The sequence below is a fragment of the Salmo salar genome, chromosome 17 (assembly GCF_965601325.2).
Source record: "Salmo salar chromosome 17, fSalSal1, whole genome shotgun sequence".
NCBI lineage: Eukaryota > Metazoa > Chordata > Actinopteri > Salmoniformes > Salmonidae > Salmo > Salmo salar.
In genome coordinates, this window is record NC_138307.1 from 59,087,319 (window position 1) to 59,105,792 (window position 18,474).

Here is an 18,474-nt window from a genome sequence, read left to right on the forward strand (position 1 = left end):
AGTGTGTGTGTGTGTACGTGTTTAAACTATTCTAGTTGGGACCAGAAGTCCCCACAAAAATAGTCAACAAACAAAAATTGGACCAACTGGGGACATTTTGTTCATCCCCACAAGGTGAAATGCTATTTCTTGGGGGTTTAGGGTTAAGGTTAGAATTAGTTAAGGTTAAAATTAGGGTTAGGAGCTAGGGTTAGTTTTATGGTCAGGGTTAGGTTTAGGGTTAAGGTTAGGTTTTTGGGTTAAGGCTAGAGTTAAGGGTAAGAGTACAGGTTAGGGTTAGAGTTAGGTTTAGGGGTTAGGGAAAGTAGGATTTTGAATGTGACTGAATTGGTTAGCTGTACAAGACTGTGTGTGTGTGTGTGTGTGTACACGTATTTGTTTTTTGTACACTATGTGTTGTGGCATAGCACATAAAGAGGACTCTGAAAGGAATCAATGTTCCATTCCACACTAGAGATAATCTAAGGGCTGATGCATAATCATTATGAAGCCTGATCAGCTTCATACTGTAGCCTACACTGTGTGAAGCATAGCTAAGAGTCAATCTCTGGTTTCTTCTTCCTACACCTGAGGAGGTTAAGGGTCACATGACAAGTGTTAAGTTAAGACTACCACAGTTTATTATTCGAAGATGTTAGCACTTGCACAGATGAAGGAAGCGTCAGAGATACCTGTTGAAAAGTTATCAGCGAATCAGAAATTAATTTTAAAAAGCACTTAACACTTAACCGGCCCCTACCAACCCCATGGACTATAGCCAGTATTGTAGAATGAATGCATTTTAGCTTGCATACATTAACATAAACTTTACATGGACATTCGAATCTGAGCCCAGGCATTGTGCAACATAAACAAACTAACTGGATCCACTGGCAGTTGACAGGATGATTTTCAAAAGAACCTAAGCAAACGCTAAGCACACTAGGAGTAACTCATTTGCGCACCACATTCATTAAATGTGTACGTTTTCAAAAGTATGTACCTAGTGCCCCAAATGAAAGATAATACCCTTGGAATAAAACATGCAAATCAAACATGAACTTCAGTATTCAGTTTTGGTGCTACATTGTAGTCTGCCCTATACATCAGTATACATGTATTTCTCCTTGGATACATCACATTCTCTCACTTGCCATTGGTTGAAACTCACTTTTGAATAAGCCATGTTCCCTGCACGCAGCACTATCGAGAATGGCCACCCATAAGAATGGCCACCCATAAGAATGGCCACCCATTTTTTTTAAATACGCCAATTCCAGTACCTTGTGCCTTTTTTGTGCATCTTTGAAAATCACCCTGCATGTTCAATGATTGGCTCAATACAATAAGGTTCACCAATTTTATATTTCTTCTTCCCATTTTCTGACCATCATTTGATTGTTAAAAACTGGATCGAATTTGACTCGTCCCTAATATTCATGGGGGACATTCTTGATATTGATGATACTCTGTTACAGTAATGATGCACAGTAATGATGCACAATGCATTCTAAGGGGGAAAAAACTATTTCCCTTAGAAAAACTATCACTTTACAAATAATGTTTAGACAAAATTCCCCATTGTAATCCACTATAAGCAGAACAATGTTAGAGAATAAAAAGACATCCTGATGCCCAATGTGGTGATAGTCATGTCTGGGCTTTTCAAAATATAGGTCCCCTCTACTGAGCAATCATTTAGTAGTGTCCACTCTTCTCTTCTCATCCAGATGTCCTTTGTTACCCTGTGCTTGTAAGTCTTCCAGAAGATTCATAGTATAGTCTCCAATAGAGGGAGTCTCTATTTACAAAAAGGGTCGCTGCAATGTTCTTGAGTCCATGATGGTATTCCACAGGTAAAGACCCAGTAACATTTATTGATCAACCTGTAACACAAACACATTTCCATGAACATCAGACCATCCTGATTCCATCTCACAATTAATACAGTATGTGCAATACAACCAAAACCAGTGTTCTCACATTCAGTCCTTAGTGACTACAGAGTCAGCTTCTATCTTCTACTTTTCCCAGAAGAACTTGAGGTAATTTGGTGCAAGGCCTTTTGCATCGAAAGTTTACGGTTCATCTGCCTACATTATGAAATTACTTTTTTTTTTAAGTTTACAATTCTTAATCTCATGACCTAATCTTGTATGAATTAGGTGGTTGGTTTTCTTTGCTAGTTTTAATGAGAAAAGGCAATAAAGTGAGCAAAGAAAAGCTATCAGGCGATATTAGCGTCTCCACTCACAGTGGTCAACAAACAAAGCAAACTCATTAGCGTTCGCAGCCACTGAAATTACCTCTGTCACACTGACTGCACAAGTCACACATGATTTTGTCTACTTCTTTTTCCAGATAGGGGTAAAACAATAATGATAAGCATAATACTAAATCAAGATTTGAAAGGCACAAGTGATTTCCCCTGGATAAAAATGTGCTTTTCCAACTAAATGCCTTTCCCCATCCGTGCTGGGAAATGATTTGTAGTGGTAGGCTACACTCAGGGGGAGGAAATTCCTTGAAGAAAATTGAAACAGAGAATATGTTATGCAGTTTAGGCTAAGTTGTCGTTCAAATTTTTCCTGTTCCACCTTCCATATCAGATTCTGGCCTATCCTGACAGGGATGGTGTTTTTATCTTGATAAAGGACTTGTGTGGATAGAATTTGCCTTACCGTACAGACTGAGATTTTCTCCCTCCCCTAGTTTAATGCTGTCAGATACTCTCAGCACTTCGGACCCTTCACAAGATTAAATTGCCCGTCATGAAGCTCCGGCTCTGACTGACAGCTCCTCGGCTCGAGCAAAAGTACATTCCGGAAAGGGCTTAAGAAACGTGCCTTGCGAGGAACACCCATAACACCTTCATAACTACGTTCCACTATCGATTCCAGCAGACTGTCTACAGACTATGCCAGTCTGACAGCTGACGGAAGCTGCCACGGGAGTTGTCAAGCTACATTTTTACTGCTGAACTTTGCAAAGAAAACAGGCACCTTTGACAGACTCATTTTGCTAATTCACCAATCAGCTATTTGACTGTGGACAGGCCCGTTTTAATTTGTCCGAATACACTGTATTCTCTGTCTGTGAATAAATTAGCTTAAAATATAGTGGGGAAAAAAATTCTGTGACAACCCCCAGGCATCGCCTAACTTCATATTAAAAAAATCTCTCATAATCATATCAAACACACTCTCAGTAAATTCCACAGATATTTAGGTTAGCACTACGCCACTTTGCATATGGGTAAGGAGAGAGCGCCTTCTTGTCGTTCATATTGCAATAAATTCTCTCCCTCAACGAGCCATTTACATTTCCGAGCTGTCACTGTGATTAATGTGGTACTAATTTGAGAATAATTCCATGCTACAAAGACAAAGAGCAGGCACCGGTTTTTGTCAGCAGATAAAGGAGCCTACATGAGACAGATCTAACGGCATCTCAGTAGTCGCAGAAGGGGAAAATGAATGCATCGACTGAGATCATCATCAACAGAAGACAGGAGGAATTAAATAGGAATGTGGCACCTTCTGAAGGTTTTTCAGGCTGCCTTCAAAACATTTAACTCAATCTCTTTCTGAATCAAATTCAATCACATACATTGTGTTAAACCTAAGGCTGAGTGAAAACAATGAGCAAAACAGGCCTATTGTCACGTCCTGACCATTGAGAACTTGTATTTTTCTATGGTAGAGTAGGTCAGGGCGTGACTGTGGGGTTTTGTCTAGTTTCTTTTTTTCTATGTTGGTTCTAGTTTCTTTTTTCTATGTAGGGGTTTTTGTATGATTCCCAATTAGAGGCAGCTGGTCATCGTTCTCTCTAATTGGGGATCATATTTAAGTTGTTGTTTTTCCCACTAGGTTTTGTGGGTGATTATTTTGAGTTGTTGTTGCACCTCTTCGTCACAGTTTGTTGTTTTTGTTTATTAGTTTATTGTACGTCTTGCATAGTTTCACAGATGAATAAAGATGTGGAACGATACACACGCTGCGCCTTGGTCTCATTCATATGACAACCGTGACACCTATAGCTGCATGGGTCAACGGGTGACTCATGAAATCTGTAACAGAAAAATACCCAACCTGGCTCGGCTCATTATTCACTGTACAATTATCATTTTCCAATCTATAATGGCTAAATGGGTTATTTGGACATGTTATGCTAGATAATCATTCTCCTGCCTCCTGCATTCTCAATAGGTTTTGCCCGTAGCAGGGAAGCACATTAGCGAGTAGATGGAAATATGCTTCCATTTAAATGTAAGGCAATTTTATTGAGATGGCATAATCACATTATGGGAAAGCAATGTATTTTCCATCTTCCAAAAGATGTTGAAGTATCTTGGATGGCAGGTAAAGCAATTAGAACACTCTCCAGCTGTTTTGTTGAATTTATCAGTTAAAACCATAAATGATCCATGAATAGTCATTACTTGCATCCTAATAAGTACAATTAAGGAGCATGGTGTAAATCTTATTTCCTCATTAAGCAAATGTTCAAACCAATAGAAATGGTTTGTTTGCTGTTTCTCACCAGCACTTGACACAGTAGGATACAGATAATGTTTAAACTGTAATATTCAATGCTTGCATTAAAGGCTATAGTCTGAATTCAGAAAACAATGAAGATTAACGTTGATATTGGTCCAATTCAATCAAATTCATCTTACAAGATTACATCACCTTGATTCGGTTCCGTGGCATCAAGGGTTACCAGAGCTGATCCCTGTCTGATGAGATCTTTCCGGCGTTCCGTGTTAACAAAGACAGGGGAAAAAGAGGAAGTGAAGAGATGAGTTTTAAATTTCATCCCAAGCGAAATTAACATGTGGGTGAGGTTATTATGGTTGATCAATCCATCAATACTGCTGCAGCAACACTGTCCACCAAATAAACCCCATTCCATTTTGAGGTCCCGACTAATCCCTGGATCGATAATTACAGGCTCCAGACAGGTGTGGTGTGGTGTGGCCAGTTTAAATAATTAAGTACATGGAAGGAGGCAGAACTCAAGTCTAGGGGTCGTCATAACCCAGGGAAGGATATGGGCATCGGGTTACTGCGTTAAAAGCAAGTAATTGGAGTGAGTAATTTGCACGTTTCGGTCCTCAAAATGGCTCTGATAGTGCTAAGGAGACATGTCGGCCCCTCAGATAGGCCCCCAGGGTCCCAGTAGTGACTTCAATCATTAGACAGTTTTAGCAATGGCATGGCAGAGTGCTGTAATTTTAGACTAAACCGTTTGACCTTGACCAAATGATACAAATAGGCAAGGTCAATAGGTTGAGAAACATATAGGTCTGTCTTTTTAAACTGAAGTTGACTGTACTTGGCTACTATGAGGACTACTATGACACCTACTATGTTGGTACACTGTACAGTCGTGGCCAAAGGTTTTGAGAATGACAAATATTAATTTCCACAAAGTTTGCTGCTTCAATGTCTTTAGAAATTTTTGTCAGATGTTACTATGGAATACTGAAGTATAATTACAAGCATTTCATAAGTGTCAAAGGCTTTTATTGACAATTACATGACGTTGACGCAAAGAGTCAATATTTGCCGCGTTGACCGTTCTTTTTCAAGACCTCTGCAATCCACCCTGTGGCATGCTGTCAATTAACTTATGGGCCACATCCTGACTGATGACAGCCCATTCTTGCATATTCAATGCTTGGAGTTTGTCAGAATTTGTGGGTTTTTGTTTGTCCACCCACCCTCTTGAGGATTGACCACAAGTTCTCAATGGGATTAAGGTCTGGGGAGTTTCCTGGCCATGGACCCAAAATATTGATGGTTTTGTTCCCCGAGCCACTTAGTTATCACTTTGCCTTATGGCAAGGTGCTCCATCATGCTGGAAAAAGGCATTGTTCGTCACCAAACTGTTCCTGGATGGTTGGGAGAAGTTGCTCTCGGAGGATGTGTTGGTACCGTTCTTTATTCATGGCTGTGTTCTTAGGCAAAATTGTGAGTGAGCCCACTCCCTTGGCTGAGAAGCAACCCCACACATGAATGGTCTCAGGACGCGTTACTGTTGGTTTGGGATGCCCCAAACAATCGGAACGGGGATTCAGCAGAGAAAATGACTTTACCCCAGTCCTCAGCAGTCCAATCCCTGTACCTTTTGCAGAATATCAGTCTGTCCCTGATGTTTTTCCTGAAGAGAAGTGGCTTCTTTGCTGCCCTTCTTGACAGCAGGCCATCCTCCAAAAGTCTTCGCCTCACTGTGCGTGCAGATGCACTCACAAATGCCTGTTGCCATTCCTGAGCAAGCTCTGTACTGGTGGTGCCCCGATCCCGCAGCTGAATCAACTTTAGGAGACGGTCCTGGCGCTTGCTGGACTTTCTTGGGCACCCTGAAGCCTTCTTCACAACAATTGAACCGCTCTGCTTGAAGTTCTTGATGAGCAGATAAAATGGTTGATTTAGGTGCAATCTTACTGGCAGCAATATCCTTGCCTGTGAAGCCATTTTTATGCAAAGCAATGATGATGGCACGTGTTTCCTTGCAGGTAACCATGGCTGACAGAGGAAGAACAATGATTCCAAGCACTACCCTCCTTTTGACGCTTCCAGTCTGTTATTCAAACTCAGTCAGCATGACAGAGTGATCTCCAGCCTTGTCCTCATCAATACTCACACCTGTGTTAACGAGAGAATCACTGACATGATGTCAGCTGGTCCTTTTGTGGCAGGGCTGAAATGCAGTGGAAATGTTTTTTGGGGATTCAGTTCATTTGCATGGCAAAGAGGGACTTTGCAATTAATTGCAATTCATCTGATCACTCTTCATAACATTCTGGAGTATATGCAAATTGCCATCATACAAACTGAGGCAGCAGACTTTGTGAAAATGTTTATTTGTGTCATTCTCAAAACTTTTGGCCACGACTGTTCAGCTGAAATTAAATTCGATGGCTTGTTGCCACTGTCTAAAGTGCAATGTGTTGATTACGAGGACCCTTACCTTGGTAGTCTTTATCTTGTTCCCCGTGGCGCAGCTCCATCCCTTTAGATCTGGGAGGACTTTACACTCCTCCCCATCCAGACATGGATGCATCTGACACCACCACTTCTGCTCCACTATAGAGGCTACGGGAGAACAGAGGCCTCGTTATAATGAGCAGCTTTGAGAGATACTAGGGAGACATACAGGAACAGACATTTTCCTTGTTTTACAAAACACTAGGGCTGGGAATTGCCAGGGATCTCAAAATACAATATTATCACGGTACTTAGGTGCCGATACGATATGCATTGCGATTCTCACGATTCTATATGTATTGCGATTTGATGTTCCAAACATATTTCTCACCATACGTCTGCTGCAGAGAGACAAGAGAGAGCCATGAGAAAATTAGTTTTGATTAGTCAGGGAAATAAAAGTGCTGAAAACATGTTGGCTCACTATTTAAAAGGAAAATGGAAAACAAGCTAGAGGATGAAAAATAGCAGCGTTATGGCGCAGGTACAGCCGACTAGAGCTAGCTAACGCTTACGTTACCTACCTATTTTTTTTTTACAAATCAATACCTCGAGTCAAATATTGATATAATATTGGCAAAAAAAGAATGTTGTGAAATGTAACTATCGATTTTTTTCCCCCGTCACTACAAAACACCATGAGGTAGTTGTATTGAATTTAATGAGAGCCAAACCATCATAAACAGAGGGTGGATACATTAAGATAAACTTATTTGTATCCTACAGGCATGATTATAACAGCAATATTGTGTAAAGCACCTTTAGAAGTGACAGTAATTGTACAACGTTGGCTGTATCAAACGGTTTGACGTCCAACCAAACTGTTGGAACAGGATACATTATAAACACTTAAACAAGGCTTTGAGGAGGTGATCAGGCTCAAACTGAGATGAGAGCTCAGGTAATCCCTGGACGTATAAAAAACATAATTAAAAAAGGTTAAGTGCTGATCATTTTTCAGAGATCACCCGTGGAGCACTTTAAACTGGGCGCCATTGGCACAGCACTTTAATTTGCTGAGAATGTCAATACTCAAATGTCATCGAATAGGTTAAACGCATCTGGTGCCAGACTAGGGGTGTGAACTGCTTTTCAATCCCAAATTGAGGCAGCTCTTTCTGCCTGGTTGGTGGTCTGACTGCCACATTAGTGTGGTTAAGTGATGTTCTGGGACTGACATTGCATAGATGTAAGTCAACTTCAAGTGCCTTTTTCGAAAATGTGAGGGTTTCAAATTGTCCCCTTCCCTTAGAAAGCATAGCGATTGCTGTGTACTTTCTATTGATTTCAAAGCAGAAACGTGTGTTCCCTTCTCACTTCGCGTAGACCTAGTATCATGATACTGTACATGGATAGAAAGCTTTATGGAACAATGAGACATCAGTCTTAACATTCTGATACACAGCACTGTTAATCACCTACGTTCACTGTGCAATACAAGGGAACAGGTTTGGAGCCTTGCAAATTAACCTGTGAGCTTTTGAATATGATACCAGGTGCACAAGGAATGCAGCAAATATAATGTGAGCTAAGCACAACTGGGAGGGCTGTGAATTCACTATTCTGTGGTCAAAACGTCAGCCTTGTGGATGTCACGGATCCCTCCGGAACTGTCATTACTCACACCTGTCCCCTATTCCCACTGATTAGTACTTGTATGAGTGTGCCCTTTGGTTTCCATTGGGCTGTCGATTATTGTTACTATGTTCGTTGGTGCGTGTGTGTACCTGTGCTGTGTGTTTTGGGCTTTCGTGCCATTGTGGATTGTGCAGATGATTAACCCGTGTGTTAATCATTGTGTGCTTGTGTTATTTATTCGAAGTACTCCTCGCTCTTTTGTTTTGTGTTTCTACCCTGTGTTTTGTTACGTGTTTGTTTGGTCTTTGTCCCCATACCTTTACACGGCACACCGTAATTTCAGTGAAATAAAAAAAAACATTACGCATTCCTGCGTCGGTCTCCCGAATCATTCATACCAACAAGACAGTGGATATGTAAAGCTGAGTTGACTTTGCAGTGAGGCCTGTTGAAGTGTAGCTAAACCTTGAATGTGGTTCAGAGGCTGTATGATTTAATGCAATGAAAGGAAACATGATGCAGCAGTCAGCTTTATGCTTCAGAAGAAGCACATTTACCATGGGGGCTCCTGAGTGTCGCAGCGGTCTAAGGCACTGCATCTCAGTGCTAGAGGCGTCACTACAGACCCTGGTTCGATTCCAGTCTGTACCACAACCGGCCGTGATTGGGAGTCCCATAGGGCGGCGCATAATAATTCCAGCGTCGTCCAGGTTAGGGTTTGGCCAGGGTAGGCCATCATTGTAAATAAGAATTTGTTCTTAACTGACTTGCCTAGTTAAATAAAGGTTAAATTAAATGTTTAAAAAAAAATCTAGATATGCAAATCAAGTACATTTCTTTCTACTGGCAACTTTGAAGCACTTAAATCTACAGTTCACATGCAAATGTACATTGATTTCATCATTAATACAGCAGTCGGCCTATATAACGATGGTCAGTATTCAAATTCTTATCCTGTACATTGAAAACCTCTTATGAATCCAGAAAACAGTTAAGAGAATAGAAGACATTTGTTTTAGAAAGCCAAGAGCACTCTTATTCACAATGACATCCTAGGAACAGTGGGTTAACTGCCTTGTTCAGGGGCAGAACAACAGATTTTTACATTGTCAGCGCGGGGATTTGAACTAGCAATCTTTTGGTTACAGGACCAACACTCTAACCCCCCAACCACTCTAACGGCTACCTGCCGCCCTGAAACAAATATATATCTAATTTCACACTTATTTCACGGTAACACATTCCCTGCTTGCCACACATGAGATTTACTCCAAAACAAGGAGCAGTCACTTACACCCCTGATCTGTCAGTAATTTAAGGATTAAGTCGTACGGTATCAACGTGAGGAGAATCCGACTTGGGCCCGACGTTGCATTGAAGGCGTAAAATTGGGTTCTGATGGGAAAAGACAACACATTTCTGGGTGACTGAAGATAACGCTCATTGAAACGGCGCTGAGATTCACAACATCTACTTTCACATCCTATAGGTACAGTGCCTTCAGAACGTATTCACACCAGTGGAGGCTGCTGAGGGGAGAACGGCTCATAATAATGGCCGGAACGGAGCAAATGGCATGGCACCAAACACCTGGAAACCATGTGTATTGATGTATTCCACTCCAGTCATTACCACGAGCCCGTCCTCCCCAATTAAGGCGCCACCAACCTCTTGTGATGCACACCCCTTGAGTCAATACACATTAGAATCACCTTTGGCAGCGATTACAGCTGTGAGTGTTTCTGGGTAAGTCTAAGAGCTTTGCACACCTGGATTATACAGTATTTACACATTATTCTTTAAAAAATGATTCATGCTCTGTCAAGTTGGCTGTTGATCATTGCTAGACAGCCGATTTAAAGTCTTGCCACAGATTTTGAAGACAATTTAAGTCAAAACTGTAACTAGGCCACTCAGGAACATACAATGTTGTCTTGGTAAGTAACTCCAGTGTATATTTGGCCTTGTGTTTTAGGTTATTATCCTGCTTAAAGTTGAATTTGTCTCCCACTAACCAGGTTTTCCTCTAGGATTTTGCCTGTGCTTAGCTCTAATCCGTTACTTCTTATCATTAAAAAAACTCCCTAGTCCTTGCGGGTGACAAGCAAACCCGTAACATGATGCAGCCACCACCATGCTTGAAGAATGGTACTCAGTGATGTTTGTGTTGGATTTGCCCCAAACATAACGCTTTATATTCAGGACATAAAGTAAATTTCTTTGCCACATTATTAGCAGTATTACTTTAGTGCCTTGTTGCAAACAGGATGCATGTTTTGTAATATTTTTATTCTGTATCCGTTTACCAATAGGTGCCCTTTTTTGAGAGGCATTGGAAAAGGTAGTCTTTGTGGTTGAATCTATGTTTGAAATTCACTGCTCGACTGAGGGACCTTACAGAGATGAGGTAGTCATTCAAAGATCATGTTAAACACTATTATTGCACACAGTCCTTGCAACTTATTATTTTACTTGTTAAGCACATATTTTAATCCTGAACTTATTTAGGCTTGCATTAACAAAGGGGTTGAATACTTATTAACTGAAGACATTTCAGCTTTTCATGTTTTATTCATTTGTAAAAATGTGGAAAAACATAAATCCGCTTTGACATTATGGGGTATTGTGTGTAGGCCAGTGACACAAAAAATCTAAATTAAATTCATTTTAAATTCGGGCTGTAACACAAAAGTCAAGGGGTATGAATACTTTCTGAAGGCAGTGTATTTGGCATGTTCAGCTCATTCTAATAGGATCACATGGTTCTACAGCACTATAGGGAGTTAGAGGAGGAGTACAATTCAGCAAGACCATTACTGTAAAAGGCAGAGACAGTACCGAGTTGTCGTAAAGCACCAGACTCCACTAAATGTAAGGAATTGCAGGTTGAAAAACAGGAGACCAAACTAATTTCCCCTGAGGATACGACTATATGGCACAGGAGCACTTCTGGTAAACACTTTAACACATTTAATTACAGTTTAACACTTGTAAAGTGTATTGTAAAGTTTAAGAATAAAACAAAGTATAAATGAGGCCTCTGTGGATGGCTATGACTAAGCACCTTGTGGTCTGAAGCGTTACAAAATTAACAACAATTCTTAAGAGCAGTTTCACTAAGGAAGATGGTGCAAGCTCACCATATAAAGATTTAATGACGATCTCAGTTTAACCTCCTCAGATTAGTCCGAGTGGAACAGACCATCAGCAAAAAAATGACACATCGATAGCACATTAAATATTCAGCTGGAACGTACCATCTACACAAGACGGGGCAGCTCTGGTCGTCCCGGCCACTTGTCCAGGGAAGCAGGAGCATTTAACCGTTTGGGAGCGTTCTTCTATTTTGTTCTTGTTGCAGCATCGATGCAAAGCCACAACCTCACAAGTGCCGGTTCTGACTTGATGCACTGTAGAAAACATAAAACAGAATGAAATCAGAATTAGCCACTTGATAACTCAGTAACTAAAATAACGCAATTGTACTTCCACATAGCCTAAAACTCAGCTTAATGTCATAGTGTAGCACAAAAAAAGAGCCATAACCTAAATACTTTTGTATTACTTATGCTGTGTGACTGCAAAAAAAGTTACAATCAAGGGTTAATTTTTAACAGGCAATGAAGTAGGCCATATGTCCATTGTAGAGTTCACTTTGTATTAGGTTGACTAACAGCCTGTTCACATATTCAGAACACTGGAGGCATATACCTGTTAATAAGGGAGGCTACCTAATACTTATGCGGTACCCACAACCCTGAAGGTACAGAATAACTATGATTAAGCTTTAAAATAGTTTGCAACTGAAAGCATCAGCCAATGAATTAGTAGGCTATTTTGCAATTCAAAAAACCAATTGAAAAATCCCTTTCTCAGTAGTTTCTTACAAGTTCTACAGAAAATAAGGTGCAGTTGCTGCAGTATTTTGAGCCAATTTCCAGCTCACGCTACATTGTCTGAATTATTTAGGGACTGTGCTGCTTCCTGCTCTTTTAATTACATGTGACATTTTCACGAGGAGTCCGTCCTTCTGCAGAGGCAGTTATTGCTCACTTGGTAAACAACAAATGAAAAGTGCTGTGGAACCTTCCCACTGATTGCTGTACTTTATACCAGTGAAGCCAGCCAAGCTTATTTCATTACATTGCTTTTGCATGCCTTATGTTATTTTCCTTTTTTTCAATCAGGCAGAAATGTCATAGGAGGAGGTAGGGTATCGAGTGGACTGCATTGCAGCTGCATCAACACCTCAAGTAACACCCTCAACACCATCACTGGGACACAACGTGGAAGAAATCACACCTCAAATGAATAACATTTGAATGTTTCCAATGGCTTCGATCTATCATTTGTACCCAAATGGTTTAAATCAAACTGAATGCAGTGGTTGATGAACTCACAGTAGCAGACAAGAGTATTATTGCTCTAACTAACTGTTAGGAGTTCAAGCAGATGAGTAGTTGTGCCATGTTATCGAGAGGTGTTAGGTATAGGCCTATACATCAAAAGACAAGCAGGAAGTGAAAAGGAGGGAGGCGGAGCTCTTTTTTGATTATACACAAGTTTTGATAGCGCTTCTGCTATTGCCCCCCCCTGTCCCTGCTCATACATCAAAATAACTGAGGAGCAATCGTTTGAACGTAGCGGGAGTCTGACTCGCACTCTACTCGTATTAAAAAAAAGATATGAAAGACAAATACGTTTGACGGCGTTGCTTAGTTCTATGTAAAAGTAGCGCCACGCTTCACACAGAGAGGAATAGTTTTTTGGAGTAGATGTGGAGCTCTAGTCGTATGACCACTGTGCTGTCCTGCTATGAAACAGAGGTTTATGTACTTGGGAATGAGTCTTTCCCCAGAATCCCAGAGAAGCGCCTTTCCCTGCTGGGCCGGTGCATGGGAAAGGAGTGAGTGAGTATATACACTGGTGAAAAGCATATTCCAAGGTGATAAAGAACTGGTGACCCATGTAATTGCTATGCACTGACTGACTACAAATTGATTCTTTTGGTCCGTGTTAGGAAAGTGGTACCAACACTACAGTTCATGATTACATTCACTTTAAAAAATGTATATAGTCATTATTTCTCTCTGTTTGAGAGGCTTTTGGCCGAGCCGGTCTCAGATGCACAGTACAGAATGTCTAGATTTTTTTTAACCTTCAATCAATTCTGAATATGTAATTATAGCAATAGTGCAAGTGAAGACAGCCAGTGGCGCAAATAGCTTTTCAAATCATTGATCCTTATGGTGTTCTGCATCTGACGTCCGTAAAGCTTGGGCCATAGATAGAAGACTGTTTTGTCATCATTTTGATCATGTAAATTGGTCGTGAACACATCCTCTCTCTCTCTCATAAGATACCTTTTATTGCAGGGCTCCACTGAAGTGGACAGTCAATGAAGTTAAATCCTCAAGGCACACTACAAATCAGATTAAGAAGTGAAATAAAATGTATTTTCCCGAGGGTAATGCAATTGCTGATCTATTCCTGACCAAGAAGTATAGATTGTGCTGTTTCAGAAAAAAAAGAAAGATAGGACTCCCAAATGGTCGGGAACTGTGCTCGAGGAAAAGAACAATGTTTATTTTTTGGCAATCCATTTGCACTGTTACCAGCCAACTGATTTCCCAACAAACACTGGAAATCTACAAAGAAGATAAAATGCACTTACAGACATAATAGGATACTCGCTCTGGGTTGCCTATAATTCAAATAGAATTGCTCCCGTATAATGGGGGGATAAGGACATTCTCAATGTTTTTAAGTATGCTGAATAGGTCGTAAACCTTTGGAGTGAGACCATGCTTCATTGTACATTTTATTGCAATGCGCTAATGGTCTATGACAGTAATTAGACAAACCATTGGAGAAACTAAAGCTATATGTTTAGTCTCAGTGCGATTTGTATGTGTCCAGTGTTTTCCCATTGGATCAATACTTGGAATACAAGGAAAAAGACAGATTATCAGAAGCATTCCTCCACTGACTTTACAAGGACAGTGGATCATTGTAGTGATAAGGATTGTAAAGGTCCTTGGATATCTTATTCCAAGGTTGTGTATCCGGTAGGAGTGCCAATAGGGTCAAGTGTTCTTGTTGTGCCTCTCCAGTACTGCACCTTGGCCGTGTAAACAACTCAATATAGTGGCAAATACAAGGTGAACCAGAGAGAGCAACTCGGAAGGCGAGGCAGATCACTCTTCCTGCACATCTCAGCAAATTAAAGCCGACACGTCAAAGCGAAAAGAGGGAAGAGTTTTTGAAGATATACAAATTTATGCAGCTTTTTGCTGACAGAAGCCACTAATAAAAAAGTATTGCGAGCACTCAAATAGGACACAAAGTGCATTAGAAAATCTATTTCTTTGCTTGCCGAAACCAACAATATTTACTTAGGGTGGTTCTTTTTTACAATGGTATAATTACATTTTTTCTTGTTCTCTGGGAAGATTCTTTTTTTTCGACTTTGAATGTGTTCTGGATTGATTTCATCCCTGGAATGATAACAGGTTTACAGCAACAGAAATAACACCCGAGGGAAATTAGAGGGCTGCTGAAGCTATCAGATAGAAATTGAACGTGTGCGAGATTATTCTGATCCAATTGCGGCAGAAATGATGAGCGCCTTGAGTAAGGATCGCTGCCAATCAAAAGCCACATGCTGTAGGCCCATGCCCTACTTTAATTGGTCGACAGACAGAAGAAAGCTAAATATTTTCTGTCATGTCCACGAATGGCCATCCTGCATGTCTACGGAATCACCTTGCCAATTATCTGCGACAGTGGATTGTCAGTGAGGCTCCCAGTGTTGAAACCAATGAGGTTGAAACATTTGAGTTGCCCCATAGTTGTAATGTTACTGAGATGCCGTAATTGATCTCACTGGGTTCTAGTGATGTTCTAGTGGTGTCCCAGCTTATCAACAGTCTTAACAAGACAAGGGAAGTATGTTGAATTACATCTCTTCCACACATTTAAACCCTATCACACAATCCTTTACCTATGGAACATCAGGTGCGTCAGGACCTAAGATAAAACATCTAGGCATACTATAGGCTACAAAAAGTTATTTTAATGTGAAGACTTAGAGATCAGACATCATCTAAACTAGCAGGATGAATGTACAAAACATTAGGAACACCTTCCTAATATTGAGTTGCATCCCCCTTTGCCCTCAGAACAGCCTAAATTCGTTGGGGCATGGACTCTACAAGGTGTCGAAAGCATTCCATCGGTCCGCTTGGCACCGGTGCGGCAGGTAGCCTAGTGGTTACAGCATTGGACCAGTAACTGAAAGGTTGCTAGATCTAATCCCCAAGCTGACAAGGTAAAAATCTGTCGTTCTGCCCCTGAACAAGGCAGTTAACCCACTGTTCCTACATTTTACATTTTAGTAATTTAGAAGACGCTCTTATCCAGAGTGACTTACAGTAGTGAATGCATACATTTCATACATTTTTTTCTCCATACTGGTCCCCCGTGGGAATCGAACCCACAACCCTGGCGTTGCAAACACCATGCTCTACCAACTGAGCCACACGTTGTTCCTAGGTCATCATTGTAAATAAGAATGTGTTCTTAACTGACTTGCCTAGTTAAACAACTGTTAAATAAAATAGACTACCATACCCCGTTCAAAGGCACTTAAATATTCTGTCTTGCCCATTCACCCTCTAAATGACACACATACATGTTTCAATTGTCTCAAGGCATAAAAATCCTTCTTTAACCTGTCTTCTCCCCTTCATCTACACTGATTGAAGTGGATTTAACAAATGACATCAATAAGGGATCATAGCTTTCATATGGATTCACCTGGTCAGTCTGTTCATAATGTTTTGTACACTCAGTACACGTACGGTAGGCATCTGCCAAAATGAACTTAAAAAAAGGCAATGAGCATGCTCCACTTTGTCCATGACAGCCAACAGACGCTCATCATAACACGCCCCTTCTTACAGGTGTACCGTACTGTCCTTACCTCTGACACCTTCTGTTGGTCTGGCCATCTCCAGCAGAGTCACCATGCAGACCATTAGAAGTAGAACCCCTTTACTTCCTTGCTGTGTGTGTCTCTCACTCATCCTGCGAGAGAAAAACAGAGAGGGTGAAGAGAGATACACGGCTACACTTACACAAGCATCTCATTGTCTACTTCAGCAACTCGCACGTTAGGCATTTAGGTCATCCAAAACATGGCAGTTGCATCTCAGTGGTCTTAAGAGACTTCCTCTCTCCACATAGCTATTATTCATCAACGTTGATCTGTAACAACTGGATAGGGGAAAGAAAATCGTCCCGTTGGTTTCTGACATTTACTTTCACCAATCGTGTTAATTTGGATCAGTGCGAAAAGAGGAAGACATTTGACTATTGGAGGTCCCGTGGTTCACATTCATTCTGCTCCTGCCTTTTCAAATCCACTTCCAAGAAAGGCACAACAAGCGTCCATCTAGTAGCGTCTTCTCCAGTGTTGTAGGAGATGTGCTTTAAATTGCATCAGGCATCAGGCCAACCTCTGCACACCGGAAGCCTACACACTAGCCAACTACTCATGTCTACATTCTCCTTCATTATCTCCCTCTATCTTTTTCTGCCCATCCCCTCATCCCCAGTATCTCTATTCTCTACTTGCACATCATCATCTGCACATCTGTCGTTCCAGTGTTAATGCTAAATTGGAATTATTTCGCCTCCATGGCCTATTTATTGCCTTACCTCCCTACTCATCTACATAGATTTTTCTATTGCGTTGACTATACGTTTGTTTATGTGTAACTCTGTGTTGTTGTTTTGTCGCACTGCTTTGCTTTATCTTGGCCAGGTTGCAGTTGTAAATGAGAACTTGTTCTCAACTGGCCTACCTGGTTAAATAAAATGTGAGATATATATATATATATATGTGTATCTCTCTCTCTATTTAAATCTCCAGTTTCATTCACTTGCTTTACCTCCGTCTCTACCACATTTCCTAATTACCTCTCTCTCTATGACAGGAGCCAAAGGGCCACTCAGAGCAGGTGAGGCCCTCTGCCACCCCCACACAGGCCCTCACCATTTCAGCAGGGCAGAGGCCTTGACAGGCCTGTGGCTCCACACAGGGAGGAGACGAGAGAGGAACATAGGTTCTTCAACTCAGAATGAATCCATTCCTTCTGCCTTACCCTGGGCCTTGCACTATTTTCTCCCTAATGAAGTGTGGTTGAGATGGGGATGGAATACATAAACCATTTGGCATTGCTTGCTATCCTTGACAGGAAATGATCAAATTTCAAAACACAAGACACAAGTGGTGCGGTAATTACTGGAAGAGGCGAGGTATCAGATGCCACGAGGCAGAGACAGTGACATGCTTCGTTTACCCCTTTTCTTTCACCATCCCCTGTCTTTCTCCGCCTCAATCACTGACATATAGATTGTGTATCTCTCACAGGGATTATCAGATTATTCATGTAGTTCATTTTTATTTTTGCAATCATGAAACGGGACCCAGCCTTTGAGTGCGGAAATAGTGATTAAAAGATGGCCGATCGATAAAACAGATACAAGACTGACCATTCTAATATAGCACTGAGCTGCCATGGTGGTCTCGCACAAGATTCCATTTTTCAATACAAGATTTGTAAAATTATACTGTTCATTCCACGTCTCCCATAATAAGTGGATGTTACTATGACGCTGCATAGCTGTGCCAGTATATCACACAGTCAGCCATGCACAGCACAAACAAAGACATTATTAGCCTCTTTCTAGTCAACAACCCAATTTTCACCTTCTTTACTGAATGTTAAAAATTGTGGGATCAGTGAAAGTGTTGATTTAGCAAACTATTCATCCCCTTCCTAAGTTCACTCCTCCTTGAACACTCACATAGACCATTACCTCACATGAGGGGTTTCTCTGAGAAAGCACAAGTCTGAA

The 18,474-nt window shown here is 41.0% G+C and overlaps 1 protein-coding gene across 1 annotated transcript in view; it reads right to left on the reverse strand.

Moving 5' to 3' along the window:
• Positions 1-597: 597 nt before the first annotated feature.
• Positions 598-18,474, reverse strand: part of LOC106576259 (chemokine-like protein TAFA-2) — a 50,553-nt gene continuing 32,676 nt past the window's right edge. Inside the window, exons 2-6 of the mRNA XM_082963922.1 lie at positions 16,535-16,638; positions 11,808-11,960; positions 6,956-7,080; positions 4,671-4,727; positions 598-1,865 (exon numbers count right to left, since the gene is read on the reverse strand). Coding sequence (XP_082820048.1) covers positions 4,698-4,727; positions 6,956-7,080; positions 11,808-11,960; positions 16,535-16,637 — 411 coding nt within the window. The 5' untranslated portion in view covers position 16,638 and the 3' untranslated portion in view covers positions 598-1,865; positions 4,671-4,697. The remainder of the gene's footprint in view (positions 1,866-4,670; positions 4,728-6,955; positions 7,081-11,807; positions 11,961-16,534; positions 16,639-18,474) is intronic.